Genomic DNA, 27,054 nt, shown 5'->3' with positions numbered 1-27,054 from the left:
TAGAATATAGAGACAAGTGCTTCCATAGAAAGTAACAATACAATGTGTCTATTGTCAAGTTTGTCGCCACGCATTCTCACTAGTTACCAGCATTCAGACATTTACAAGTTAAACACGTGATTTCTCGCTCTCTCTCTCTCTCTCCCTCTTTCACACACCTTGGTTGTTTCTTTCCAAACTATTCCCCATTTACTCAATTGCTACTCTAGAACGCTTACTCATCTATTCCCCACTCTGTTATCCCTCTTTATGTAATCCATCACATGGAATACCAATAATTTTTATATTCTTGTGGTTCTAAACCCTTGTGTGCATACGTCTGCATAGAAATCCCCTTGTGCACAATTGTCTGCATCAGCATAACTCCCATGGGGCGTGGGATCCCCCCCCCCCCCCTCCTGTGTGTGTGTGTGTGTGTGTGTGCATCTATAAGAAAGAAATAGCAATGTCAAATGTACATACACACGTGACTATGAATGCACGTGTCACAAAGAATAGATTTTTATCGCGTAAATGCAGATGATCAACTTTATCCGTTTATGCGAGCGGCTTTGCAAACAAACCCGAGAGTGTGGGTGAGAGAGAGAATAGTATGGGGGGAATTTAGATAAATCCAAAAAGGGAAAAATAATTTTGATGAGAGAGAGAAGGAGAGAGAGAGGGGAATTTACGTGTGATTGAGAGAAGAGAGTGATTGAAAGAGAGTAATAAGAAATGAGAGAGAGAGAATCAAAGAGAGAATAATAACCCATAACAAACACTTGCATAGTCTCTCTCTCTCTCTAATGAACCCATTTTATTCCCATCTCTCTCTCTCAATCACACCATGTACAAATATGACATATGAAAATCAATATCTATCTGTTGCTAATGGTTACATGCAGTAACATTATTATTTCTCTTCTTCTTTTTGCACGCGCTTTTTTATTTATTTTTATTTTCTCTTTTTTTTTTATGATTATAGTTTATCCATTTCTTTTTACATTTTGTATTTCTTTCTTGCTTGTTTCTCTCATCGCTTTCTCTCTCTCTCTCTCTCTCATCGCTCTCTTTCTCTTGCTTGCCTTTCGCTCTCCCTCTTTCGTATAAGACGATCCCCCAAATGTATTCGCATCATAATCCTGCGTATGGCCAACAGCAACCACAGCAACAGCAGCCTCCACCGCCGCCTCCTCCTCCCATGCCATTACCTTCTAATCCATCGGGTTCATCTCAACAACAACAACAACAACAACATTATCAACAACAAGGGAAACAGCCTTCTCATCATCACTCATACGCAACGTCCCCTGCCCCTCTTCTTCAAGATCCCTTTCATCATCATCACCTCCATCATCTGGTTCATCCTCCTCCTCCTCAATCCTTGTCGCCTTCCACTCCCAATCCTAAAAATAATAATAATAACAACAGTCTTCCCCCTTCCGTATCCATACCTCCGCCCGTCCATCATCTCTCTTCCTCAGAGACGTATCAGGAAAAGTACATTCGCGCCCTCGAAGAGAGGCTCGTCGCTGCTCGGGAAATATCGGAACGGGACTTTATCATTCGGGAACGGGATGCCATCATTCGTGAGCGAGACAGTGAACTGCGCAGGATCGAGAGGGACGTGGTTGCCCCGCTCCAGGATGAAAACAAGAGGCTGATCGACTTGAATCGTCGTCTGGAAGAGAGAATCGCTCAATTGGAAAAGGTTGCGGCCGATCAACATGCATTGGATATGCATCGCCCCTTGATTCCCACGTCCCAACCCGCTCCACCCGCCGCCGCCTCTGCCGTCGGCATGGCCATGGATCCTCCCCACTCTGGTAAAATAGATTTTAGTTATGGCCATTCTCTCCAACAATTCATTTATTCATTTTCTAATTCATAGGATGGTATCCGTCAAAAAACATGTCACACGGGCCTACCATGAATTCTCCCTTGGACGGACGAGGAAAAGGAGGCTACGTACCCGCCATGCCGCATCAACTCCCGCCCGTCGATCTAGTCGCAATGCCCAACAAGCCCTTGTCGGTCGCCTCAGAAGGACCCGACAACCGTCCCTCGCGCACACCAGATCCAGAACCAGAAGACATGGATCCATTGAATGCATCGCCCGGTGTCGCCTGGACGTCGGTCCTGCGCAAGCTCTTTCCCGGTTCCCTCTCTCAGCTCAGACCTGCTCAGCGCACTCAGATAGAGTCGGCTGTCAAAGACTATCTCGTCAACAAACTAGGTCCAGAGCGCGCTGCAGAAAGCAAAGTTCGTGGACTGGGCAGATCAACAAGTCTCGTCGATGCCATCCCCAGTGAACTCCACGCGGATTTTGCAGACTGGTTCGGTCAACAAATCGAATCCGGCCTCCTCTCTTCTTCGTCGTCGACGTCGTCGGGTGGAAAACGCAAGCGGAGCTCGCTGGGAGCTTCAGCGCCCTGGACGACAGCAAGCGCAACAAGTCCCGTCTCGTCTACTGACGCGGATTCCAAGCGAGCAAAAACCATGCTCACTCCCACATCCTCGGGCCCAGTCATTCTCGGTCCTCGCTATCCGAGGGACTTGATGGCCTGGACGGATCTTGTCCGAACCCGCTATCCCAGCTTCAACGCCAATGTCCCGCAAATGAGTATTTTTACAAAGTCCTTTCTAAAGTCGCGTGGCATTCCAGATCAAAGATACCCGGCGCTCAACACAAACAAGATGGCCTGGGCCATTCCTCAGCGGTACTGGGACGAGTACCTGGAAAAGTTTGAAGAAAATTTTCCCTACATGGCGTACATGAGAAAGGAAAAGCAACAGCAGCAGCAACAGCAGCAGCAGCAAGCCGCCGAGGCCGGTCAACGGGATGAGTCTGAGGTCCATGTCCCGAGCAAAAGGATGCTGAAACCACCACCACGCGACAGTGACCGACCGCTTGACAAGCGTGCCGACAGGCGCAACGAGATGCCACCACCAGCACCACATCCAGATCCAGCACTACCAGCAGGAGACAATGGCGGCGATGGATTCAGTGGTGGGCCCGCTGAACGAGTCATGCAACGTCATACCCACTCGGCAAGCGCCTCTCCTCTAGGTTCCCCTCTTTTGTCACGCGGCAACTCTGGCAGTGCATCCGGTCCAACGGCCCCCCAAGCCCCGAGCAATTCTCCCGTCAACGTCCTTGCATACACGTCTCCCACAGGACCTCAAACGACTCCATTAACGGTTTGGACTGAACTCATTCGAAAGCGCTACCCGGCCTACTTGGAAGCCGCCTCCAAGCCCTTGTGGAATCGCATCCGGACAGGAGTTCGCGTGTTTTTGGAGACGGTCATGCCCGCCTATGGCGTAACCGTGGATGGATGTCTAGCAAGCGTAGGCAAAGGCCGCAAAACCTATGGCGTGCCCGATATTGTCGAAGAAGCCTTTTGGAAATGGTTTGAAGAAAAGATGAAGACGGATTTTGATAGCTTTCCTAGCTCGAGCAGCAGGATCTCGAGCCCTCAACCCCATCTAGAGGCAAAACATCACCACGAAGTCATCTCCGTCAATGAGGACGACAACAATGACAATGACAATATTGAAAAGAGCCCTCACCCTTCTGGTGTACGCAAAATTACGCTCAAAAACAATGCTCCACCGCCGCCACTGCCGCCAAGTCGAGGACCTCGTAACGGGGATATTACCTTGTTACCCAACGTTCCGTCCCATGCCTCCTCGTCGGCATCGTCGTCGTCCCTTGCCATCCCAGCTTCACCCAAATCCCCTCGTTCTCTCCACCCTCCTCACCCACATGCTCCGGTCCACCACCACCAGAACAACCACAACAACCACAACAACCACAACAACAATACTCACCGAAACCATCCAAGCCATCACCCCCATTACCAACACTCCCACCACCACCACCACCCTCATCGACCCACCACCCACATTCGTCATGCGAGCTGGGAAGCCGAAGAAGAAGAAGAAGAAGAAGAAGAAGTCGCATCCCCCAAAGCCACCACCAAGAACCCATTCACCCAAGACACAGCCGACAATGATCAAGACGACGACGGCGACGGCGACGACGGCGATGACGATGGCGACGACGACGACGACGACGAAGCAACCCCAAGCGACTCTGACGAGAACGACGCAGACGACGAAGCCGCCCGTCGTACGACTCTTCCGGCCAACCCAACCTCTACCACCGACTACGATCCAAAACCGATTCGTTACAACCAGTAAGTCCCCCCCGTCCTCCCCCATTCTTCCTCCTCTCCCATTATCTCATCCAACATCCTTGTACGAAAAAAGCATGCTAAAATCCATCATGCCAACCTACACAACCCTCCCAAAACCCACCCGCATCGAACTAAAACACCACGTCCGAAACTTTTTAATCAACAATGTGGCCGAACACCGGTTAAATGAATGCATGTTGTTTACCACCCAAGGCGATTCCTATACATTTGCCATTCCACGATGGTTGGCGGATCGGTTCCGGTCTTGGGCAGCTAAACTCTTGGCATTGAAATTTGGATCCAGTGTTGTCGAACATCATGTTTTGGATGATCGAGATACCGTAGAGTCTGGGTTGGTGGAGTCTACTAGAGATGTGGATTTGTCTGAACGAACGAGTCCTGTTTCGTCTCCCTCGCGTTCGAGGACGTCTACCCCTGATAAAAACTTGTTGCTCCTCCAAGTTCAACCGATCAGTGAAAGTGAAGATCCGCTTGATAAAGATGTGGATGAGTAAATGGATTGTACATATATACATGTATATTGTATTGTCGTGCTGTTGCGGTGTGATGGTGTGTTTGTATATCTTTTTTGTGATTTATGAAATATATATAATTCTTTTTATGTATGATCATAAACAGACACTCTTATATAGTTGCTCTTCCAAGATTCAAGATACTGACAGACAGGTAGTCCCCCTCTATTCCATACGTACATCCATGATGTGAAAATCATTTATTGTGATTTCTGTGTATTTTTGATAAATATTGCATTGACGAATATGTAGTGTCATGATTTTAGTATATTAAACCTTTTCATTCCGAATATCCTCAACGTAAGGGCAGCACAACACACATGGATAATAAGCCGAGGACCAAAAAACACACAACTGTTTTCCCTACATTTTGTATAGGTTGGAGAGAACGTAAAAACCAAAAACTCTTCATCAAAAATAAACAAAATAAAATAAAAAAAAAAGACAACGTCTGTTGTTGGGTGTGTGTTCTAGTGTTTTGCCCATTTCACAAATAGTTTTACATGTGCACCGTAACTCTCCTATTCAACATGTCTTCTCGTCCCTTCTTTTTCCCATTCCCATCTCTTGTACCTCCTCGTTCTACCTCGACTCGCTCACCGCCGTCACCTCCCTCAGGAGACCGAGCATCACCTCCAGATCGACCATCACCTCCAGATCGATTATCAGCAGTCCGCCCGTGCTGCCGCGCATCACTCCCACCCCCCCTTGGCCGCCTATTATTCCGAAACACATTCCCAATCTCCCCAACACCCCTCACAGACCTCTCATCCCACCCACAAAAATAACTCGTAAACTCCTCCATCTCACCTCCTTCCAAAACCCACACAACATCCCCATCATCCACCGTTCGATCCCGTTTAAATGCAGCCGTAATGGCTTTTCGAGCGGCTTTCTGGGCACGGGTTCGTGAAAGGGTGGGAGAAGCTAGGGATTCCATACTAGAAAACAACGATTGCGTGGATCGGTGTTTCCAATCCTCTGATTCCTCTTGTTGAGGTGGTGGTCCAAATATTCCAGGAATAGACCCACAAACCCTCCCATCGTCCAATCGCTCCAACCAAACCTCAACACTCTTTCGACACAACTTTTTGACAACGTCACTCGTACCACTTCCGACCCACACCCACAATTTTCGTGGTGCACCCGGATCAAGAATGACGCAAGTGTCACTGTGCAAGTCAACTTGAGACCAGTGCGTGATTTCTTCAATGGAAAAGTATCCTTGTGTACATGAACACCGGAGAAATCGGGGGGGTGGAACGTAATAGTATTCCGTACCAGATGGAACAGGACCATGAGGGGGTTCAATGAGATTGAAAAAACCAGAGGGTTCAAGACCTTGAGGAGCGGGACGACAAGTGGTAGAAGCTTCATAAACGACACCATGGAGTTGCAAAATCTTTTCGACAATTCCTTCCGCTTTCCGAATCTCTTCTTTACTCACCCCTTTTCCCCGCCACAAAAAACTCGAAACACCCTTCACAAGCGAATAAATATAAAAACAATCTCTAGAAACCATACTCGACGTCCGTGGTAGAACCTCCACGGCTCGTGTCGTCCGATACCGCGCATCCGTTCGAATATGATACATTTTCGAACGTTTCCAACCACTTTCCACCATTCGATCTTGTTTTCCAAATCTAGCTCGACTCCCCCGATGCACCACCATGGAATTATCCAAATGAGCCAATAACGCAATCGGTTCCTTCCCTTGCTCCAAATGCACAACCCGGACAGAACATCCATACATGTCTTGCACAAGGTCCTCCATTTCTTGCTGGGTTTTGAAAATAAAGGTAGAGTAGGCTAATCGACTCGCGAGACGTCCTTGCCAAAAGTAGACCACACATTCTACAGAGGGTTCGGGGGGTTCGTTTGCACTACTGCATCCGTCATCGGAATCAGATATCTCGCTGTAAGTGGTGGTGGTGGGAGATGGAGGGTATGGGTTGGAAGACGTGGAGGATTGTCGACGATGTCCAGAACCTTCCCGGAATTTTTGGTCAATTTCGCGGGCAACTGTGGCAGGCTTGACATTAATCCCTTGTTTTCGACGTTCAGTACGTCGTCGTTCCCGTTCTTCCCGCTTTTGCTGCTCTTTTTCTTCTTCCAACCGATAAACGCATAAAAACACGTACGCATCATCCGTAAAGAAATGTCCACGCTCCTCATCAGGTAATTGGACAAACCGCCCCTTTTGGTACACAAACGCAGAAAACGTTTGTAACAAGGCATTAGCATGTGCAATCGTGTCTTCAATGCCCGTTACAGTCGACTCTTGAGGAGGGTTCGCATAGAGGGCCCGCACATCCACACGAATCCCACCAGCGGATTTGGATCGTTTGAACCGCCCAGAGGTTTGGTCCTTGATTTCCTCCCAGTTGACGTCAGCTGCCGTGCTTTCCCAGTCTGGGAATCGGAGTTTAAAGACTTCGGATTCGTGGTCTTGTATGAGACGATGGAGGCCGACCCATTTCGGTCGTTTCTGAAGTGGAGCAACCCTCTATAAAGATATCGATTTAGACAAAAAACCACTTGACGCAATAGCAACAAACTCTAGAAATCATACCGCAAGCAGTTCTGTAGCAGACGCCCGCAAATCCATCGAAGCAGCTTTCCCAATCCACAAAAAGAGTTCTACTCCCGCATCAAGGACATAGGCAGCATCCGAGACCAACATGCCCCTCTTCAATTTCCCATTCGACACGACATGACTCGCTACATCCTCAGACAAGTCCTCAAACGCCCTATAAAGCGTCGCAGGGGACTCTGCAATCCGCTTAAACATGGCTTCTTCAGATGCAGCATCCGCTTCGTGATCCTCAGCAGCATCCAATTCCGTTCGCTCACCCCCCAAAATCTCCCAAAACCGCTGTGGTTCCCCCCACTCTTCAATCTCTTCCACATGGGCTCGGCCAACTCGTTCAAGTCGGTTAATCCTATCAGTCAATATTCGGCACTTTGCGCGTTGATGGAGACTGGATTTGCTACCGTTCCACTGAAAGATTTCTAATCCCCAGTCCAAGAGGAAGACTGCATCGGATTTTAGTGACCAGAATGCTGGGTCGCGCTAGAAAATAAAAAGGTATCAATAAGAGACAAATAGAGTCATGGCAAGCGAAAAAAAAAGGTTGTTTTACCAATCGTAATCGGATATCCCTGTTCCCGCAAAGCATGTACAAACGCAATGGGTACCGTTTCTGCTCCGCAACAAACAACCCACTCTCAGTCGCCTCAGTCGCATCCTCCGTCCTAAATCGATCGGAAAACAAGGCCAAAAAAGTCGGACTGGAATCATCATCCGAAACTCGCTCCACACCCCCTTTGGCTCCAATCCAATTTCGAAGTCCTGTTGAAAACATGGCTGCGCAAAACCGTTTATCGACTTCTGCTTCGCTTCCTATCCATACCCATATCTTATGTTCCATCGCGTCCCCTTCGTCATCGTACATCCATGCTTGTCGATCATGCTTAAGCACCGAGTGTAAGATAATGTAACAATCCGCAACGCAGAAACTTCCGAAAAGGTCATCGGGCAATATAACGGGTTTAAGCGACTCGATACGAAAAACAGTGACACCCTCTCTCCGTCCCACATCCTCTGGAAACACATCCGAGTAGTCCAGCACAGGAACCCGCTCACGCATGGCCTCTGTCCATTTCTTAGGAGGTGGGGGTGGAGCTGCCGGGACGGGTGATGTGACAGCTGTTGGAAGTAGTCCCGTTAGAGCAAGACCCGTTACCCCTTTATCCCCTTCAAGCATTCGCTTCCCTCCACTCTCGTCGTCCCGTACATCCAAACTCTCTCCTCCTCCATCACCGGCAGCCCAATCATGGGACCGACTCAACGCAATATTATTCAAAGCAGTAATAAAGACACTGCCTTGCGCAGCCCTAGCACGCTCTTGTTCGACTAATTGGACTTTATCCACAGGATGTCGGTGATGGAGTTTGGCAATTTCGGGATTTTCGGTGGGGGCGGAAAAATCTGCGCCGTAGAATTCCGCGGTTTGAAGCACGTACTTTTTCTCTCGTTTGGTCTTTTTGTGTCGATTGTAATGATGATGATGGTGGTGGGTAGGATAAAATAAAGAGGTCATTGAAGAAAAAAAAAGTTTTAGGTAATGAAATGATAATGACATGCGGCGGGTAGGTGTTTCGGTTCCTGCCATTCCACCCACACCCCTCCCCCCTTCCTCGTCGTTTGGTGCATAACCCTCCTTGTCGTCCAATAGTGGGTTTAGGTATTCGGCTTGTGTGTGCAAGGGCACACCCCACATTGGATCTCCATAGAGGAGGCAAGCGTCGACCGGCACCATACAAACTAGCCGTGACGGGGTGTTTGCACTTCAGCCGTGCTGGCGGCATGTGGGCCAAAAACTAGCCCCTCTCCCCTTTTGTTGTTTTGACGAAACTGCTGACAAGCAGTTCTTGGTCAAGCTTAAAAGGAGGAATTGTGCAAAAAGAATCTGCACACAAAAACCCCCCAAAAGCCAGACCACTCAACTACCCAACATTTTGGCTTAGTCCACTTGATCAAAAGACTTACCGCTCGTCTCCGCAATGTTTTCCGCTTCTTTTCCAACTCTCGTCTCCGTTCCGAAAGATATCGCTCCCTATCCAACTCTCGCTCACTCTCCCTCTTCATAATCCGCATCTGACTATCCCTTTCCCACTGCTTCAATTTAGTCATGGAATCAACAACCTTACTATGCCAAACAGAAATCGTCGCCCGTCGCTCCAAATGAACCTCCAAGTGCTCCGTCCGCCGTCGCTCTCGTTCCACTTTATTCCGTTCTCTCTCATGTGCTAATTGACGTTCCAGTTCAGCCAATTCGGGATCTTGTATCGGTTGTGTACGGAGTTTGGTTCGTACGGCTCGGATCGCGGCGATAGGGTCTACATCCACCAAGGCTTTCTCGGCCGACAAGTCCGTGGGTATTCTTGGACGTGTGGAACTCGCTGACGATATACTGGTTCGTCCATGTGAACCATAGTCCAGAGACTCTAGGGATGGACTCGTAGATAGTGAATGTCGGACATCAGGCATGGTCATTGTAAATGACCCGGATCTATGCATGTCTTGTGGGGAGTTGCAAAAGGTTGAACAAAACAGGAAATAATAAAAAAAAAGGAAAACCAAAAGAAACGACAAAGGATGATGAGCCAATAATGGCGGCAAAAAGAAAACCAAGGTTGGGACAACCCCCCCTTTGCAAAGTCCACTTTTCAACAAGAGCGCGCTTCGTCAGAAAAGTCTCAAAAGCAAAAAGGCGAGCATCAACCACACACAAGTATCAATCTAAACGATCGACACCCCGCTTTTTTGAAAACAATGCATGTGAGGATATGTGACTATTTTGAGCAACATTTTCCTTTTCCTTTAATACCCATAACGTCATTGAAATCTCCCCAAGGATATCAATATGCTCCCGTTCTGTAAGGCTATCTTGATTAGAACCATAGCTATTTTGGTTATTGTTATTTTTTTACAACCCAAGAGTGTTTTCTTTTTAGTCATTCCGGAAAATGCGAGAAAACTAGGATGGTACGTAAGCAAAAAGAGTGTGCATTGGGTTGTCATATCCAGTTTCATTTACCTTTTTACTACTGTTCATATCGCTGTTCATAATCTCCTCTTTTCTCCTCCCAAACCCATGTTTTCCTCCCCATCACCTCCCTCTCACGACACACTAGAAACAAGCAATAAATATAACCGTACCCCAATCCTAAATGGGACGACAAAATCACATAATAGTAAAACGATCAGAATCAAGTTAACCAGAATGATCAAAACTATGAAAGCGTTTTTGTGCAGTCAGGGTCCACCAAAGACTATTGCGGGAAAAGACAATAATGCCGCAGAGAGAAAAAGTAATAAAGGTAACTTTTGGAAGCGAGAAAGATAATCTGGCAATTCCATGTTAAATTAGCTGGGGAGAGGATAAGTTGCATGGGTAGCCATCATATCCATCATATTACGGTATTACAGGTTTTACCCTAACCCTAGCCCGTCGTAGGATGCACTCCCAAGTACTAGACTTGGATTGTGAGAATATGGCCAAAGCTGGATTCCTATATTCTCGAATTGGAAGTTTCAATCTTGATCTGTTTTTGGTTACCTCGCATATCTGCCTACACAGAAAATATTTAACCTGGTCATTTGGAACTTCTTCTAATTTCACATTCTAATCTTTGTGGTCCTGCACGGATATTGAAAAGAAACAAGTTATTGTCATCGCCCTTGATTTGATGCTGTAAATGCCACAAGGGGATCCATATTGCCTGGCAAGGGGGCATATATTTTCATGTCCATACAATCATCATTAAGCGCCATTCAATACATAGTCCCTTGACTTTTATTCCTATCCTAACACATTGCATAAAGTTCGTCGTGTACATACACCCCTACTGTAAGTTCCGTAGTATATAATTGGTAAAGACTCCCCACCCCCATCCCTTCCCATCTATGCAATCTCGATCGAATCATGGCTAACCGACCGCTTCAAATCCCTTTTCCTCGCCAAGTTCCTCTTGACAAGCTTGTAAAGCTCAGAACCAGCCAAGAAAATAACCACCGATGCAGCAACCAAACCCCACTCCCATCCAAACATCTCTTGAGAAAAGACTTTGGTGTTCAGGCCAGGTATCACCAGCGTAAGGAGTGTGATAACGAATCCACCGACAATAGCCCAAAAGAGGGCCCAGTTGTTCTTGGGATGCGAGTCGTAGCCAAAGAGGGTAGACTCCTTCTCACGACGGCAGTTCCATCCATGAACGAGAAGAATCGTGTTCAAGACCATAAAGGCCGCGCCACGAGCTTGAAAGACTTCTTTGCATTCAGATTCAATATAGTCGTGTCCAGCGCAAAGGTCACCGCTGTATCCGTGGAGTCCTTTGGGCGCGGCGGCAAGGGAGATGATGAAGGATACGAGGGAGAGCGTACCTGCTAGCGTACCGTAGAAGAACACGTCCACCATGAAGCGCTTGGTGAAAATGGACGTATTCGCTTTGGGGGCTGGGCCAGCAGTGCCGGCGTCGACTCCACTGTCAATACGATCCTGATGCTCTTTAATGGCACGTTGCCCACGGGGAGGGTGCTGCATAATGTCTTTAGCCGCCAATTCACGAGCTGGCGATTAAAAAAGAAGGTGAGCTATTGCTTCCAAGAAGTGATTGATGTAGTATAAACTCACCTAGACAGAGACAGATGGGCGAACTGGTAATCATATTGAGCCACAAGACCTGAATTGCTGACATGGGAAAGTAGGCAGCCCCATCGCTACCGCGAATCGCCAATCCAACGACCATGGAAATGACTTCGGATACGTTTCCACTCAAAAAGTTGAGCGAGAACTTGCAAATATTCGCAAAGATCCTACGCCCTTCCCTAACTGCAGCAACGATCGATTGAAAGTTGTCATCCGTAAGAACGATTTCAGACGCTTCCTTGGCGACATCAGAGCCCATGAGACCCATGGCAATACCGACATCCGCCGATTTCAAGGCAGGGGCATCGTTGGTACCATCACCTGTCATGGCAACAAACTTTCCACGACGGTGAAGAGCGGCGACAAGTTTCACCTTGGTTTCAGGCGAGCAGCGCGCTAGCACCAGAGGTAGCTGGGGCATCGCATCGATTTCCGCATCAGTCATGTTATCAAACCGGTTGGCTGTGTACACGAGGTGGTCTTGGCCGGGTTTCAGGATACCAATCTGTTGAGCAATAGCAGTGGCGGTTTTGGCGTGATCTCCCGTAGCCATATGCACATCAATGCCAGCTTCACCGCAAACTTTGACGGCCGACGCAGAAGTAGCACGTGGCGGGTCATAAATACCGACTAGACCGATGAATGTCATATTCTGCTCCACATGATGACGGTCGCTCACCACGTCGTAAACAGGGAGATCTTTAGATCCATGTTGTTCGTCACGGTGAGCAATAGCAAGTACACGAAGACCCTTGTCAGCCAACGCTTCCATCGCTTGCTGAGAACGCTCGACAATCGAGTTGTCCATGTCTTGCACGTTACCCTCAGAGTCGTAGTAGCCGGTAGAGCATTCAAGAACACGTTCCAATGCTCCTTTCATGTGGTATTTAAGCTGGTAAGTACCCTCCTTGTTGGAGATCGCATAGATCGTAGTCATACGCTTCAAGGTGGGGTCAAAAGCCATCTCGGCGACAAAGGTACACTTTAGCTTCTCCAAAAGATCTGGCTTGCCCATGTGGACTCGGTGGGCCAAAACCTGAAGAGCGACTTCGGTAGGATCGCCAATACCGGTCCAAGTGGTTTTGGACAGGTCAGTGCTGGTGGGGTCTTCGGGCGCTGTAAGGGAAGCCTGGTTGCAAAGGGCGGCGCACGAAAAGTATTCATTAAGCACGCGGTCCTTTTCAATATCTTCAGTCGTTAACAGCTTTCCATCACGAGCGACCCCACCATTGGTAGGATCGATCGAAGTGCCTTCCACAATGAGAGATTGTCCGGCAACCCAGCATTCTTTTGCGGTCATCTTTCCTTCGGTCAAGGTTCCCGTCTTATCACTGCAAATGTTGGTCACCATTCCAATCGCTTCGAGAGATACAAGTTTTCGGACGACAGCCTTTTGTTTGGCCATGGAGCGCACACCAACAGCCATGGTAACCGTGACAACAGCTGGGAGACCTTCGGGAATGATAGCGACTCCAACGGCCACAGCATATAGGGCAACAGATTCAGACCACTCCCAGTCGTTTGACCAGAACACAAACACAGCAAGGACCACGCAAATAGCGAGTAGCAAGAACATCATGCGATCTAACGTTCTCTGGAGAGGCGTTTTGTTCGTTTTCTTGAACCCAGGAAGCTTTCTGATGAACCGAAGAATAGTTCCTTTGGTGGTGTCATCCTTTTCTTCAAATTCCTGACCTCCAGCGTTTCCTCCATCATTCAAAAGCTTGGCAATTCTACCAACTTCGGTACGCAGGGCAGTGGCAACAACGATACCCTTTCCACGACCACGAGTGACTGTAGTACTGCTGAATGCCAAGTTGATTCTGTCTCCAACTGAAATGTATCCATCAGAAGGCGCAACAAGTGGGTCGGCGATCTTTCGGACGGGCATAGACTCGCCAGTCAAGAGCATTTCATCAATCTCGAGGTTGACCACTTCAAATAGACGCAAGTCGGCAGGGATTTGATCCTGTAGATGAAAACATCAGCAATGTGCGGTTGCAACAGCGAGCATAGCGCTGTACGTAAATCAAAACCTACCCCTTCTTCCACAGCAACAATATCACCGGGAACTACTTCACGACTAGAAATTGTCTCGGGTTTGCCAGATCTGTAGACGGTGGCAGTGGGAGCTGACAGTTTTTTCAATGCAGCCATGGTATTTTCCGAGCTGTACTCTTGGGCGAATCCGATAGCAGTGTTTGTAGCAATCACCACGGCAAGTACGGAAGCTTGAACCTGCATCAAATGCGTGTCAGAACCCAGTCATACAAACGACAACACTTTATGAACATACCCAATCTTTGACAATGCACGACAAGGCCAATGCCAAAATCAAAACAAAGTTCATCGGGTTGATCAAGTTGGCTATAAACACCTTCCAGATGGACACACCCGCGTCCATTCCCAACGTGTTCTCCCCATATTTTGAGATCCTTTTCTGGGCCTCATCAGCGGTGAGACCTTTTTCTAGGTTGGTGTCGAGGTGTTGAACAACCTCCTCAACATCCAACAGGTACGTGTCGTTCCTCAGACCGTCGTCGCCGGCCTGGTTTAGCTGCTTCTTGGCAGCCATAGCAAATGTTAATCAATCGGAGATTCGGACGTGGTACGCAATAGGTGACGGGCTTCGACGACGGCAATCATGTATCGACAACAACTACGCATTCGTAAAGAGTAAAACAACTCTTTTATCTTGCAAACGACCGTTTCCAAGTTTGCCTCAGCAAAAGGGAAACAGATGTCGCACGAGGGAAAAAGGCTGAATCGAGCGTCACAGCGTCGACTCGAATAACCTTGAGCAGCAGCTACACGTGTGATGTAAAGGTGTCGGGAAAACCTCCCCAAACGGACGGCTTTTATAAACGTAAGTTCACTTCTGAACAAGAAAAAAAAAACGAAACAGCTGCAAAAGAGTGGCCAAAAGAAGGACTTAAAATCACGTGTAAAGATTAAGGTTTTAGAGGAGAGAATCTTCCCAGTTTCAAATGAAATCTAGCCAATGGTTGATGGAGGTGCGCGCACGCGTGGCTTTGGAATGCTTCCGGTTGGAATCCTGAAAATGACGCCTCCCCACAGTGTCTGAACGGAAGGCGGACGGATGGCCCATCCACGCGCGCGAGTCAAAAACTGTAATTTTTTATTGCGGAATTTGGATTTGCTCATGACGCACTCGGCGAACAGCACGGTTATCATCGAACAAGTGTTGAAAAAGGAACATGGACAATTGGAAATAGCACCCATATTATTGCATCTCATGGCTGTATAATACAATAGAGGACAATGACCTCCCCGAAAAAAACACAACAGAAAAAAGAAAGCTGATGCACTAAATACGAGTGACAAAAATCAAAAAGACCAGACCTTGACCCCACGTCCATGGCAAAGCGCCGAAATTAGGAAACAGTCCCAGTTCACGTGGAGTTGCCATTAGCATTATCGCGGAGAAACCCGCGCTCACTGTGCATACACTTGCTGTCTCCATCCGTTATCAAGATCAGTCCGTTCAAGGAGCTCCTCCTGTTGCGAAACGTAGTTCTCATTAGATCGCTCCACAGGAACAGGTTGCAGCGGATCTTCTGTCAATTGAGATGCGGTGCCAGTTGGCCCGCCCATGACATGAGGCGCTGCACCACCATACGGAGCGACCGGCGCACCGTACGGAGATGCTGGCATCGCCATTGGTTGACCGTACGGTCCAACTTGAGGTCGATAGTCACCTTTAGCAGCTGCTTGCGATCGACCCCACGATAATCGGACTCGAGAGCCTCCTAGTATGGGTAGGGAATCTGTGTAAGTCATTGCCAAGACAAACGCATGCGTTAAAGTCACGTATATTACCAATCATAAACCCGTTCATTTGCTGAATGGCTAGCTCGGCACTTTGCCTGTGCACGAACTGCACAAATCCACATTGCTTTCCGGGGGGAATTTTAGTGTAAATAATCTCACCAAATGGAGCAAAGAAGCTATAAAAGAATCTTATCAGTGCTCTGGAAAGTAACATTAGATCTTCAATTTATATTTACCTCCTTAGTTCTTCATCGGTTATTTGCGTGTTGAGACCGCCAACAAAGACGGTCGTATTGGTTGGATCATTGAATTGATTATATGGTTGAACTGGCTGTACTTGCGGCTGCTGTGGAGGAGGCTGGTAATAGGCCTGCTGCGGCATTTGCATGGGTTGCGCCATTCGAGGTTCAGCCCCTACAGGCCGGTTTTTCGGGGTGGCCGGCGAAATACGCATGGGACGGGACCCACAATATTGCCCTTGCATCTCTGCCATAGCCCGCTGCTGCTCCAATTCATCGGCAAATCGGACAAATCCATATCCTGTCGCAGACGCAACAATTGAGTATCGTGAGGGCAACCCAACAAGTCAGATTTCTCAAGCACATACCTCGTGACATGCCGGTACTCGGATCGGTTACGACTTTTGCAGACTTACAGGTCATATACCTACCTTGAAACGTTGACTGAAATCAAGAGGATCAGCTTGACCACCGCCGAATCGCTCGATTCATACAGACGTACCAGCAGCATGAAATCTGTCACCTCCGGCCCCAAATCACCCACAAAAATTGAGTATTCTGGTCCCCTGTCATCACTCCTACAAACTTTGAGTCAGCTCCTGTATTCTCAACCACCAAAACATGGAAGATAAGAAAATCATCACTGACCCTCCGCCAGACGCCCAATTCAGCTTGAAGATCCGAGTTGTTCCTGGAATCAATGTTCCGTTGACGCTATTCAATTGCTTAACAGCAGCACCGTTATTCATGAAGTCTACGAAACAATATCCCGCATTTCCTCTAGACAGGCATGTCAGTTTGGCCCGGTTGGATACAGTAATGTCAACGATAGAAAGCCGGCTCCCAGCCAGGTACTACATACCCGGTGATCTTGTCTCTGATCATCTTCACGTTCACTGTCTCTCCCAAAGACATCCTGTACCATAACAGAAACCAGCAATCAGCAAGTGTACTGACGTGCCTTTGACACGAGTATAGATCAGCCGATCGGGGGACCCACTTACCAAAGCTGCCTAATATAATTCTCGTCCATCCAAGGTTCCAAATCACCCATCCATAATGTCGTCTTCTGGTCCCCATAACCCACCGCCTGCTGATGCCCACCATACTGATCCCACATGGTGACTTCCAACGGACGCGACAGAAACAACCGGACCCTCCTTCAATCGTGATCTTCAGACAGCTTGCGTTTCAAAGAGATTCCGCAAAAAGGCGAGTTCGCAAAACGGAAGAGAACGACGGACAACCTCAATGGCGTGATCTCCACCCCCTCAAAAACGTAGTAAAAATGGGGAAGGGCGGCGGAGAGGGCAGGTGGGTTAGGGAAAAACACGCGAGGAAGGGGGGGCTTTGAATGGTGATGACTGCTGATCCGAAACAAATAAGGGGCGAATGTTGCTGTTTTTGGGTTTATAAATCCTAAGCCACGCTGAGTTTAAATGTGTAACACGCGACCCATTCTAAATTCCACATGCAGAACGTATCTTAAATTCAACCTTGTTTTTTAACTTAATCTCAAGGTAGTTTGGCTACATGGACTTTTATTGGGGAGCAATATTGGAAGCAATATTGAACCAACAACAACAGTGACTGGCCACTTATTGAAAAAAATATCCGCGTCATACCTATAACTGCTCTGCCGGTGATATGTCACAGAGCGCCTCAAACGGACACGTTTTTCTATAGCAAATCGTCAAGTCTGCAGGTGCAGACCAGCCAGATCACCTCCATGCAAGAAAACTTTGTCTAGAGTGACTGTAATTTGCGCAAGTTGAGGTTCGAAATGGTGATCATTCGAGCCTTTTACCACTGAGCCAATTGCTAGGCTAAGGTTGTCAAGTACTAACGTTTGAGTGTCAATGTGTTTTTTTTACAAATGCTCTCTATGTAGAAGGTCCTTTCCACCCATCTTTTAAAATCCTCAATAAACCAATGACGACTGCCACTTCATTTTCGGTCGTGTCGCCTAATTTCTCCCGTACTGAGGCTTCTACACGTTTCCTATCTTTATACTCGGCCACTCGCAGCACGTTCCGCCACAGTTCGCCCCTTCTTGCACGGGTATCGATTCTGAGGTATGGATTATACGAAGATTCGTCGCTCCAGGTGGAGGGAACCGTCGCGTACCGATGGTAAGTGGCATCTTTTGCTTCTTGATGTTTGAGCTAATGTTCCACATGCGTTCATACTTGAGTCAACATTCAGATGGGTGTACTGGTGAAACATGCAAATACCTGCAGGGTCATATTGCCTGTTTCAAGCTCGCGAGCAAAAGCGAGGTTGGCTTCTGCATATCTGCGATGAACGCGCACACTGCGTCAGCAATGACCGGCACCAGAACTGACGGTTGAAAGTAAAACGATTCCTCACTCGTGTCCGGGCCAAACTAGGGTCTGCGCGGTTAGCAGCGGTCTCAATTTCTCGATGACACTGTACATATCAACCGCATCGCCTTCAAAGTACTTTCCTGATTTAAGTCATGTTCATTTAAACGAGCCGTGCTTATATTCAAGAACAGCTCAAAAGCTACTTACCGCAACCTCCTATAAAAAGAGTGTCCCCTGTGAACAATGATGGTTCATCCTCAACAGCGGTATGAGGGGCTACTGGTGCGTCATCTTCATCGTCACTTGAATAAATTATAGATCGCTGTCTAGATTGACCCGCCGTATCACCAGGGCTTGGTTCTAATAAATACATGACGCTGCCTGTCGCATTGCCAGCATGACAACCTCATCAGTAACCTCGAATGCAGCGTTGACCCTGCAGACGTTGAGAGCAAAGACCATACCCCTTGTATGACATGGTGTAGCAATCACACGGAATCGCATATCGCCCACCTACATCGCTCATCAGTGATTCGCAATTGCTCCGGCCTGGGAATCCATCCTGCACCTTACCACAATGGTCTCACCATCGTTCACAAAATGATCCACTTTCCACCACCAATTTACCCAAGAGTCTGAAAAGTCTATTGTGCTTCCATAAACTTTTACATTCTTGTGTTTGGCCTTTAGGCTGGCGGTTCCTGCAGTGTGATCCCTGTAATGATTGAGTATTGACAAGCGGCTTCGAAATGCGTTTGAATTTTTTCGCCTATTGCATACCAATGCTTATGAGTGACGAGGATAGCATGTAACTGGACGTTTGGCGCTTCCGCTTGAAGCACTTGCTGAATCCTGTGGGCATCTACAATCAGGTAGATTAGAGTCGTCTTAATTAGATCTTATGGCAAGATTTTGATACCTCCAGGATCTACTACCACCGCGACTTTTACAAATATGGTTAACATTCGAAAACTATCAAGATGCACAACCATTCAACCAACCTGCATCGTTGACAATTATATACCCATAATTGTCTTCTCCATAGGGCACAGGCACCACTTTGACCTGTCCATCCTTTTTATTGACACTCCGCACCTGTCTATGTGGCACTGCATCGGGATCTCGTGCAAATAACGTCATGTAATATCCCAGTGGGGAGCAGAAGAGTTTGTACAAAAGTTCCTGTTTTTTAAGGGCTGGCAGAGAGCGTGCGTAGAGGAACGGAATTGGCACAGCCAAAAGCGGAAGTGCGACCAGGATGGCCGTAAGCGTATTCATTTTAACTGGAAGGCCGGTCTTGTAACATTGAAAGAGAACCGTAGATATCGTGTGGGTAGTGGAGCTAATTCGCTCAAAGGCTCAAAGGCAAGTTGCCCAAAACAACTGACGAGATCGGAATGATGACTCAACAGCTGCGCCACCTGTATATTTCAGACTGAGCAGGTTTGCGTCCAGATCTCAGATCTGCAAGGCTACCAAGATTAACAGCATGCTTCGTGCAGTATTACGTCGTTGCGGCCGACAATATCAGCCATGCTTTTCGAATACTTATCGCTTCATGGCCACTCAACCAGTTCCGCGAAAACCCCAGCCGCGCGGTACAACGCCGAGACCGTCCGACATTCCTCCGACCCCTCACCCACATTTTACAGGACCTAGTCCCCGTACCTTCCGTATCATCACCTTCATTCTTGGCGCCGGAGTAGGCGTCTGTTTGTTTACATTTTCGGTTCATACTGAAGCGGAAGCAAAGTCAGAAAGGCCTCAAATTCCTGGGGGTGTTACACCTGTATCGGTAGAACAGAAAGACCAAGTCTCGGACGCTAGAAAGCATCTGGGAGTTTATGTTTGGGGTACTGACTCTGCCTCTGAGACGAAACACTCCTCAGCAAAGAACATTCGCTTTTTTGCTGGTAAAGTTTTCAGGGACCTAGTACTTGGCGACACCTATGCAGCCGCGATCGACTTGGATGGAAATTTGTGGCAATGGCATTCAAACTCTCCTGCACCTCTTACCGCTGACGGCCTGTCCTCCCTACCACAAGTCACCTTGAAAGGTCAGGACCTTGTGCAGGCGGCATGCACCAATAACAAGGTCTATGCATTATCGCGATCTGGAGAGGTCTTCTGCTTCAGTGGCAACGGGAGCGGGAGTGCAGACGGCGTTTCATCTGATCAGGCACAGACTACTTCACGAGGATGGTGGCCGCTCAAGGCATCTGCTCCTAGCATAACGAAACTCACATTGCCGTCAGAAGTATCCAGAGGCGATAAAATCACATCCCTTGCCTCTGGTGCACATCATCTCGTGGCAATCACAAGTCGCGGCAAAGTTCTCACCATACCATCCGACATCAAGGGCAATCAATATGGGCAGCTTGGCCTTGAGCATGCGGACCTACCAACTGCTCTGTTGAAGGAGAATGATGAACATCCTGATTGGGCAGTGAAATTCAATCTCGTGTCGAAACTGGACGACATGGCTTTCGACCGAGCTGCGTGCGGAGAGAATCACACACTCGTGAGGACGAAAGATGGACGAGTCTTTGCATTCGGAGCCAATGGCTTCGGGGTAGGTTGAGGTATTTTAGTGTGTCCGCTATCCGATATTTATGATCTCTCGTTGACAGCAATTGGCATCCGAACCTGATTACAACAGTAAGGAACCTTACCTGGCGGTACCCCGGGAGGTAGATGCAATCTGGAATCCGCCTAACAGAGGTGCAAAGCCTCTAGATGCCGCATGCACAGACATCGCCGCAGGAGGCAACACATCCTTTTTCGTGGTGAATCGTGTCGAGTCCACCGACGTCCTTGCGTGCGGAACAGGACTTCATGGACAACTTGGGAATGGATCATACTCGCACATGACAGCAAATCCCGTGCGCATCAAGACGCTATCAAACCTTTCCGAATATGATGAAATCGCTCGCCGTATTCGACCCATCGGAATTTATGCGATCGCCGTTAGCCCAAATGGATCACATTGCGCTGCGGTATTAGACAACGGTACTGGGGACGACACGACAAAGTCTCCGCGGAGTTGGTTCGGTAGTAAGCCGAGCGTACCGGAACAACCCCAGGAGTATGGTCGGGATGTCCTGGTGTGGGGATGTAACAAAAATGAGCAATTAGGCCGTGGTGACGGAAAGAAGTCGAATAGCGCTGTACCCATATATCCCAAGGCAATACCATACAGCCATCTCGCTGACCCTGTCGAGGATTTGAAAGAGGCTGCCTTGGGTGTGGTAGAGGAAGAGTTGGGAACTGGCCCCATCGAGATGACAGCTGGGTGGGTGTCGGAAAATGCAGGACGGTTGCAATTAGCACCATGCGGTGTTGTTGAGGTTGGAAGTGGAAAGAAGGTTCGAGCGGAACAGAAGATTGTTGTTGGCAAGTACGCTACAGGAGTGTATTTCAGATCATGTTGAGATTACGCAAAACGCATCATCGCGGCTGTGGCCGACCGTACATTTGCTAATATGCACATAAGCACTTCCACCATTGCGATTTGGACGCTGCATTGTCAGCACAACCTTGTGAAAATCGCCTGCTACATTGTGAGATTGTATGCATATGACTGCGAATATACGTTGCGAATATTTATTGCTAAATGCGACGAAAAGAGAATATACTAATAGGTAACATTCCATGACTGTCAATACGAAGTGTCTCGTTGGTGCTACCGATATGAAAGTAATAGCTAAGGCTTCCCACTGTAATAGTATCGTCGCCGTAGTGATTTGGGAGAGTACCTAATCCTGTGAACGCACTTTGGCTGTCGCAAAGGTGTTAGATGATAATATCGTCCTCTATGTCCATCATACCCAACCTTTGAACGTAGTGCAGTTCTCAGCTTTCCAAATTGTCCAATTTTTCCCGCGCAATCCAAGTATTTTGCCAAAGAGCCATTGATTTTCTCTTCGTCGAATAGCAGGCTCATGTACTCTTGGCAATCGTAAGGCGACTCGATGTTGGACAAGTAAAATTCAGACGTCTGGGGAACACCGATTAGATCATTAGGGGACAAAGGTTCTTATCACACCAGGCGTACTGGATCAAGTCCACGATAGCTGCAAAGTGCATCAAGTGTCTCAGAGAACCTGTATCAGAGTCTCAGTAATTTATGCGTTTGGATTTTGTTGACCCCAGGGGAGCAATGCTTACCTTGCAGCTGTACACCGTTTCCGGAGCCAGCTTGCAAAATTGCGAGTATCTAAAGCGCACACTACGTATGCTTCGTCAACACTTTTAGCAATCAAAGCATCTTGTAGTGTCTGCAACTCCTGCATGGCGTTGAACGTGATTCCCACGACGAATACCCATTGATAGCAACCAAACCTGATAGGTAAACTTTCGCAGCAAGAGTTTCGCCACCCTGCGTTGCGGATTGTTTTCTGCCCAAATGTATGCGTCCTCAGCAAGTTCCTCGTCCTCGATAGACATTGCGCTGGTCTCGTACTTGCTGCCCTGGGAAGATATTCACTTGAAATACCAACCTATCGCAAGTGGCTGTGAAATTCATTTATACTGAACTCACGTGCAGATGCTCGTAGCTAAGCCTCCTTCTACTGTACAGGTTGTGTGCTTGGGCACAGAACGAAATGACAAGACTCGATGGCAAGCGCTTGGTGCAAAGTGCTAATGAAGTATGTAGAACAGATATATAAAATAAATGCGACATCTGTCGTCTTTGGTATTCGCTCAGCCGCCACATTGAACTAATGCAACACCTTAGGCGGATAACTGGTTACTGGGTTGCACTACACCACTACACTATCCGACGAATGGGTTTGTTAATTCGCTCTACCGTCCAATATTTTGTCGTTGGAAAGCGGTGACTTATTCCTTCCACGTATTGACAGCCAACCTATAACGATAACACTCTACTCTCTCTGCAATCTTCCTTCTCATCTCCACCAATGGGCCTTCAACCTCGTCAAACGCAACCTTTACGATCAGTAAGAGTGGACACGCTTTGTTGTACCTACTAGAACATCCTTTTGATGGATTATGCTGAATAGATACATAGCGGCAAAAGATACAGGATGGTCTGATGAAGACAAACTGGCTGAAATGAGTGAAGAACATGCGATGTATCTTATCGCTCAGGCTTCCGACGGACAATTAGCGGGGTTCCTCTATTTCCAGTTCGTGATGGAGGATTATTGTGCGGATGATATTGAAAGTGGAGAGGATTCAAGTGATGATAAAGAGGACGAGCAAATCCCTGTTATCTATTGGTAATTGTCAGACTGTTCATTTACGTGACCGACTGCAACGATATTAACAATCGACCGGCACAGCTACGAACTTCAACTAGAAAGCTCCTTTCAACGAAAGGGTCTAGGAGCTCATCTCATGCGAATATTAGAAGAAGTCGGTCGAAAATATCATATGGAGAAATCCATGTTGACCGTTTTTAAAAGCAACGAGGCGGCGATCACCTTCTATCGCAAGCTTGGGTACTGGAATCATGCTTTCCATTTCCTCAAGCTTCATACTGAAGAGTCTTCATCTGTAGCTACGATGTGGATGGAATCTCACCCAGTAAACACTTACCTCCTCGCCGGGCAGCGAGAATATCCTATGAGATATATAGTAAATGTTTACGTCAAGATTCATAAAAAATTGTTGCGACCGAGAAGTATGCTCGTCGCAATGACGGTAAATTGTTGATTCATGATGCCATTGCTTCTAGGCCCTGTCTACCTGGGTCATCTACACCTACATCTATGCATGAAGTCTCTTTAATGGCTACCCTACAAGCGGCTTTGTGCCTTGATCCGCTTTTCGAGTCTATTGATCACAAATGCGTAATCGGCGGCAACCTCTTTGAGATAGGCATACCTGAAAAGAAAGTTAAGACATGTACTCTTCTGGGCAGACTCATGTCGCGGCCAACCCTCCCCATACCTTCCGGAATGCCCAAAATGACCTGAGCCCATTTTACAATCGTACACAATGACCTAATCAGTCATCACTATAGTTAAACTATCAAGTACCCAGGACGACGAATAGGTCATGTGCACTTACCCTGTCCTCCTTTCCTTTGTCCACCCCCAGGTCTCTCATCTTTGCAACCCATTTGCTGGAAAGAGGGCAATCAACCAAAGTCGAAAGATGCCGAGAATATTTCTAACAATTTACCTGGGTTCCCAGTATTGTACACGGGGATCGTTTAATCCGGCCTTGACTAACATATCAGGATACTAAATGGTGCATGTGAGACACTGCACAGCGTGTACAACCATCAAGACAAAACGGGTACCTGTACACCACTCTTCAGGTTCTCGTAAGGAGAATAACTCAACATATAATCAAAAAAGTCCTTCTCATTGGGGTTTCCCCATTCCTCATATTCGTTCACAGTCAATGGAATCTTCTCGTCCATCATGGTGTTGATGACCTATGGACCTGTTGGAATGTCTCCATATGCTGCTCAGATCTTACATAATACTTACATCTACAAAGGGCACACCGGCCACAGCAATAGCTGCTACGTCAGGTCGGAAATTGACCGTAGCACCAATCAATAAGCCGCCTGCGGAACGGCCCTCGATCGCCATGATATCGTGTCTGGTGAACTTTTGTTTTACCAGCTCGTCGGCGGCGGCAATGAAATCGGTAAAGGTGTTTCGCTTATGTTTGAACTTTCCGGTCTCGTACCTGGACATTAGAAGTCAGTCTCACGGTAATTTAATAACAATGCATTCGTCATAATCACCATGCACGACCGTTTTCACCGCCACCTCTGATGTGAGCGATAGCGTATACGTATCCGCGATCCACAAAACTAAAGAGCTTCGAGTTGAAGCTGGGATCAATAGATATACCATAACTCCCATATCCGTAAAGATAGCCCGGGTTGGTTCCATCGCCCTTGAACAAGTCCTTTTTGTAGACAATCGAGATGGGAATGCGATCCGGGGTGGGAGTATCGAACGGCGCATTCGCCGCCGTTTCCGGTGGGATGGGAGCATAGATGCGCTTCATCGCGTAGAGAGAAGGATCAAAATTGGGCACTTCTAGTTGTTTTAGCAGTTTCTTCTCCTTTTGCTTCACATCATACTCCAAGACTTGCGGAGAGGTAAGTATCGAAGTATAGGTGAATCGCACAATATTTGAATCGTAGTTCTGCTTGGATGTTCCCGCATCACCAACCGTAAAAAGCTCCTCGTCAAAGTCTAGGTAATATGACGATGCTGAGCCATCTACGTTCCCTTTGGCATTGGCTTCAAGAATGCGGATACGCTTGAGGGCATCTGAGCGCTCATATAGGGCGACAAAACCCTTGAAAGGCTGTACGCCAGTTAAATGCCTCAAAGGATCATACGGAAGAACATCAACCCAGTTGCTAGCGTCGGTCTTGTCCTAACAAATAGATAATGTGATTAGATATAATATTTCCGACGACGCCAACGGACGCAAAAGTGAGGAACTAACCAATGGGCAAGAGCAGAGCTTGAAATTCAAATATTTGCCCCCACCATCAGTCAAAATCAGGAAGTTGTCGCCTTGGTGGTCAATAGAATACTTATGACGGAACTGCCGAGGCTGAAACACGCGGAGCTCTATTGCAGATCCCTCGTTATATACTTCTACCATACATTACTCAATCATATATGACCACTTACTGGCTTTGGAGTCGTCCGCGTCGAGAATATGGGTCTCTCTGGTTAAAGAGCTCCCCACAGATACAAAGATGAATTTTTGCGAATTGCTTTTCTCCAATCCCACCATAAACTTCAAGTCTTTTTCCTAACCGAGCGGGAATTGAAAAGTGAGCAATCACACAGCGATGGAACCTGTTTCTAGCGACTTCTACCTCGTAAATGAGCTCATCTTTCTCAGAAGGGGTTCCAAGCTGATGCCGGAAAATCTTGTAAGGTCTGTGGATCTCATCCAAGACCGAGTAATAGATCGCCTTGTTATCATTTGTCCATTCTGCTTCTTCAGAGGCCCCCTTGATGGTATCCGACTCAAAAAGCTGCCCAGTCTTCAAGTCTTTAAAGTAAATTGTAAAGATTTCATCGCCGGTAGTATCCAAACTGTACGCCAAAATGCTGTGATCTGGGCTGACCCGGTAAAACCCGAGTGACTGGAATTCGTGGTCAAAGTCGTTCTGGTTGAGCAGAATCTCTTCCGGTGCGTCCAAGGATCCCTTCTTACGGGCATAAATGGAGTACTGTTTCCCCTTCTCTGTGCGTTTGTAGTAGTAAAAGGGCTCTTTGTAAACCGGAACATCAGAGTCGTCCTCCTGAATGCGAGAAATGAATTCATCGTAAATTGTGTCGATCAGCTTGGCATTGGGCTCAAGATGGAGTGTCTTTGCGTAAGCATTCTCCTCGTTAAGGTAGTCGATAATGTCGGAGCGCTTCTCCTTGTTCATATCTTTCAGCCAATGGTAAGGATCGTCATATTCAACACCGAAATACTTGTGCTATGCGTAAAATTAATATGAGAAGAGCTGCATCTTTTCTTTATAACAACGTAGACGGTACCTTGTAGGGAACTTTCTTTGCCACTGGTGGCACTGGGACCGTTGCTGTAGCGGTGGCCATTCCTTTGCTTGCGATGGCTGGACACGTCAAGGATGGAATGATACTAGTAGATTGCGGTAACACGAAGGTGGTAAACGCAGCAATCCCAGTTCGTGTACAAGTTTTACTCGGGTTGAGTGCCAATATAGATCTTGTGATGAGAAGCATGAACCAAATACTTGAAAAGCCCATATCAAAAGGACCCAAATCCCCCACTGAGTCATA

The 27,054-nt window shown here is 47.5% G+C and overlaps 8 protein-coding genes across 9 annotated transcripts; 3 read left to right on the top strand and 5 right to left on the bottom strand.

Moving 5' to 3' along the window:
• Nucleotides 1-953: 953 nt before the first annotated feature.
• On the top strand, nucleotides 954-4,803 carry SPPG_06730 (the record flags this gene model as incomplete). Of its 2 annotated transcripts, XM_016754931.1 has the most annotated exons (3): nucleotides 1,103-1,805; nucleotides 1,871-4,181; nucleotides 4,255-4,696. In XM_016754931.1, the coding sequence occupies 3 exons, from the start codon at nucleotides 1,103-1,105 to the stop codon at nucleotides 4,694-4,696; spliced, it is 3,456 nt and encodes a 1,151-aa protein (XP_016606378.1). The 2 variants fall into 2 exon arrangements, with proteins under 2 accessions (XP_016606377.1, XP_016606378.1); XM_016754930.1 differs by having other exon boundaries at nucleotides 954-1,805; nucleotides 1,871-4,803.
• A 349-nt stretch (nucleotides 4,804-5,152) lies between these two features.
• Nucleotides 5,153-9,278, bottom strand: SPPG_06729 (uncharacterized protein). The gene is made up of 3 exons (XM_016754929.1): nucleotides 7,858-9,278; nucleotides 7,287-7,787; nucleotides 5,153-7,220 (listed from the first exon to the last, which is right to left on the bottom strand). Exons 1-3 carry the CDS (start codon nucleotides 9,034-9,036, stop codon nucleotides 5,214-5,216), a joined length of 3,687 nt encoding a protein of 1,228 aa, XP_016606376.1. The 5' UTR covers nucleotides 9,037-9,278; the 3' UTR covers nucleotides 5,153-5,213.
• A 1,721-nt stretch (nucleotides 9,279-10,999) lies between these two features.
• On the bottom strand, nucleotides 11,000-14,804 carry SPPG_06728 (potassium/sodium efflux P-type ATPase, fungal-type). Its single transcript, XM_016754928.1, has 4 exons — nucleotides 14,225-14,804; nucleotides 13,969-14,166; nucleotides 11,914-13,897; nucleotides 11,000-11,849 (listed from the first exon to the last, which is right to left on the bottom strand). Exons 1-4 carry the CDS (start codon nucleotides 14,501-14,503, stop codon nucleotides 11,185-11,187), a joined length of 3,126 nt encoding a protein of 1,041 aa, XP_016606375.1. The 5' UTR covers nucleotides 14,504-14,804; the 3' UTR covers nucleotides 11,000-11,184.
• A 350-nt stretch (nucleotides 14,805-15,154) lies between these two features.
• On the bottom strand, nucleotides 15,155-17,318 carry SPPG_06727 (uncharacterized protein). The gene is made up of 8 exons (XM_016754927.1): nucleotides 16,964-17,318; nucleotides 16,822-16,875; nucleotides 16,608-16,739; nucleotides 16,462-16,537; nucleotides 16,328-16,403; nucleotides 15,957-16,260; nucleotides 15,769-15,896; nucleotides 15,155-15,698 (listed from the first exon to the last, which is right to left on the bottom strand). The coding sequence occupies exons 1-8, from the start codon at nucleotides 17,077-17,079 to the stop codon at nucleotides 15,385-15,387; spliced, it is 1,200 nt and encodes a 399-aa protein (XP_016606374.1). The 5' UTR covers nucleotides 17,080-17,318; the 3' UTR covers nucleotides 15,155-15,384.
• Nucleotides 17,319-17,802: 484 nt separating this feature from the next.
• On the bottom strand, nucleotides 17,803-19,642 carry SPPG_06726 (uncharacterized protein). The gene is made up of 9 exons (XM_016754926.1): nucleotides 19,288-19,642; nucleotides 19,206-19,229; nucleotides 19,067-19,148; nucleotides 18,860-19,001; nucleotides 18,751-18,799; nucleotides 18,494-18,667; nucleotides 18,330-18,426; nucleotides 18,194-18,254; nucleotides 17,803-18,124 (listed from the first exon to the last, which is right to left on the bottom strand). The coding sequence occupies exons 1-9, from the start codon at nucleotides 19,562-19,564 to the stop codon at nucleotides 17,843-17,845; spliced, it is 1,188 nt and encodes a 395-aa protein (XP_016606373.1). The 5' UTR covers nucleotides 19,565-19,642; the 3' UTR covers nucleotides 17,803-17,842.
• A 94-nt stretch (nucleotides 19,643-19,736) lies between these two features.
• Nucleotides 19,737-22,006, top strand: SPPG_06725 (uncharacterized protein). The gene is made up of 2 exons (XM_016754925.1): nucleotides 19,737-20,858; nucleotides 20,917-22,006. The coding sequence occupies exons 1-2, from the start codon at nucleotides 19,776-19,778 to the stop codon at nucleotides 21,715-21,717; spliced, it is 1,884 nt and encodes a 627-aa protein (XP_016606372.1). The 5' UTR covers nucleotides 19,737-19,775; the 3' UTR covers nucleotides 21,718-22,006.
• An 877-nt stretch (nucleotides 22,007-22,883) lies between these two features.
• On the top strand, nucleotides 22,884-23,958 carry SPPG_06723 (uncharacterized protein). The gene is made up of 6 exons (XM_016754924.1): nucleotides 22,884-22,935; nucleotides 23,025-23,077; nucleotides 23,152-23,247; nucleotides 23,311-23,529; nucleotides 23,593-23,751; nucleotides 23,811-23,958. Exons 1-6 carry the CDS (start codon nucleotides 22,891-22,893, stop codon nucleotides 23,911-23,913), a joined length of 675 nt encoding a protein of 224 aa, XP_016606371.1. The 5' UTR covers nucleotides 22,884-22,890; the 3' UTR covers nucleotides 23,914-23,958.
• On the bottom strand, nucleotides 23,935-27,028 carry SPPG_09400 (uncharacterized protein). The gene is made up of 11 exons (XM_016757563.1): nucleotides 26,791-27,028; nucleotides 26,115-26,729; nucleotides 25,924-26,047; nucleotides 25,733-25,860; nucleotides 25,014-25,660; nucleotides 24,751-24,955; nucleotides 24,558-24,695; nucleotides 24,437-24,498; nucleotides 24,323-24,377; nucleotides 24,203-24,255; nucleotides 23,935-24,136 (listed from the first exon to the last, which is right to left on the bottom strand). Exons 1-11 carry the CDS (start codon nucleotides 27,019-27,021, stop codon nucleotides 24,049-24,051), a joined length of 2,346 nt encoding a protein of 781 aa, XP_016606370.1. The 5' UTR covers nucleotides 27,022-27,028; the 3' UTR covers nucleotides 23,935-24,048.
• Nucleotides 27,029-27,054: the final 26 nt, after the last annotated feature.

The sequence above is a fragment of the Spizellomyces punctatus genome (assembly GCF_000182565.1).
Source record: "Spizellomyces punctatus DAOM BR117 chromosome Unknown supercont1.12, whole genome shotgun sequence".
Classification (NCBI taxonomy): Eukaryota; Fungi; Chytridiomycota; class Chytridiomycetes; order Spizellomycetales; family Spizellomycetaceae; genus Spizellomyces; species Spizellomyces punctatus.
Note: the sequence above shows the minus strand (reverse complement) of the source record. Positions and strands in the feature narration are given on the sequence as shown.

What these genes read in the sequence shown, in the direction of transcription:
- SPPG_09400 (XM_016757563.1), bottom strand. Translation starts at nt 27,021, where the DNA reads ATGGGCTTTTCAAGTATTTGGTTCATGCTTCTCATCACAAGATCTATA. An exon ending in CAAAGAAAGTTCCCTACAAG is followed by an intron (nt 26,730 to 26,790) that starts GTACCGTCTACG and finishes TTTTACGCATAG; the next exon opens with CACAAGTATTTCGGTGTTGA. An exon ending in AAGATGAGCTCATTTACGAG is followed by an intron (nt 26,048 to 26,114) that starts GTAGAAGTCGCT and finishes CCGCTCGGTTAG; the next exon opens with GAAAAAGACTTGAAGTTTAT.
- SPPG_06727 (XM_016754927.1), bottom strand. Translation starts at nt 17,079, where the DNA reads ATGTGGGATCAGTATGGTGGGCATCAGCAGGCGGTGGGTTATGGGGAC. An exon ending in AATTATATTAGGCAGCTTTG is followed by an intron (nt 16,876 to 16,963) that starts GTAAGTGGGTCC and finishes GTTATGGTACAG; the next exon opens with GATGTCTTTGGGAGAGACAG. An exon ending in AATGAACGGGTTTATGATTG is followed by an intron (nt 15,699 to 15,768) that starts GTAATATACGTG and finishes TACCCATACTAG; the next exon opens with GAGGCTCTCGAGTCCGATTA.
- SPPG_06728 (XM_016754928.1), bottom strand. Translation starts at nt 14,503, where the DNA reads ATGGCTGCCAAGAAGCAGCTAAACCAGGCCGGCGACGACGGTCTGAGG. An exon ending in TTGTTGCTGTGGAAGAAGGG is followed by an intron (nt 13,898 to 13,968) that starts GTAGGTTTTGAT and finishes TTTCATCTACAG; the next exon opens with GATCAAATCCCTGCCGACTT. An exon ending in GCCCATCTGTCTCTGTCTAG is followed by an intron (nt 11,850 to 11,913) that starts GTGAGTTTATAC and finishes TTTAATCGCCAG; the next exon opens with CTCGTGAATTGGCGGCTAAA.
- SPPG_06729 (XM_016754929.1), bottom strand. Translation starts at nt 9,036, where the DNA reads ATGGTGCCGGTCGACGCTTGCCTCCTCTATGGAGATCCAATGTGGGGT. An exon ending in GGGATATCCGATTACGATTG is followed by an intron (nt 7,788 to 7,857) that starts GTAAAACAACCT and finishes TTTATTTTCTAG; the next exon opens with CGCGACCCAGCATTCTGGTC. An exon ending in CTGCTACAGAACTGCTTGCG is followed by an intron (nt 7,221 to 7,286) that starts GTATGATTTCTA and finishes ATATCTTTATAG; the next exon opens with AGGGTTGCTCCACTTCAGAA.
- SPPG_06725 (XM_016754925.1), top strand. Translation starts at nt 19,776, where the DNA reads ATGCTTCGTGCAGTATTACGTCGTTGCGGCCGACAATATCAGCCATGC. An exon ending in TCGGAGCCAATGGCTTCGGG is followed by an intron (nt 20,859 to 20,916) that starts GTAGGTTGAGGT and finishes TCTCGTTGACAG; the next exon opens with CAATTGGCATCCGAACCTGA.
- SPPG_06723 (XM_016754924.1), top strand. Translation starts at nt 22,891, where the DNA reads ATGACAAGACTCGATGGCAAGCGCTTGGTGCAAAGTGCTAATGAA. An exon ending in TGGTGCAAAGTGCTAATGAA is followed by an intron (nt 22,936 to 23,024) that starts GTATGTAGAACA and finishes GCAACACCTTAG; the next exon opens with GCGGATAACTGGTTACTGGG. An exon ending in CAAATCCCTGTTATCTATTG is followed by an intron (nt 23,530 to 23,592) that starts GTAATTGTCAGA and finishes CGACCGGCACAG; the next exon opens with CTACGAACTTCAACTAGAAA.
- SPPG_06726 (XM_016754926.1), bottom strand. Translation starts at nt 19,564, where the DNA reads ATGAATACGCTTACGGCCATCCTGGTCGCACTTCCGCTTTTGGCTGTG. An exon ending in TATAATTGTCAACGATGCAG is followed by an intron (nt 19,230 to 19,287) that starts GTTGGTTGAATG and finishes TATTTGTAAAAG; the next exon opens with TCGCGGTGGTAGTAGATCCT. An exon ending in TCTTTTTATAGGAGGTTGCG is followed by an intron (nt 18,427 to 18,493) that starts GTAAGTAGCTTT and finishes GACTTAAATCAG; the next exon opens with GAAAGTACTTTGAAGGCGAT.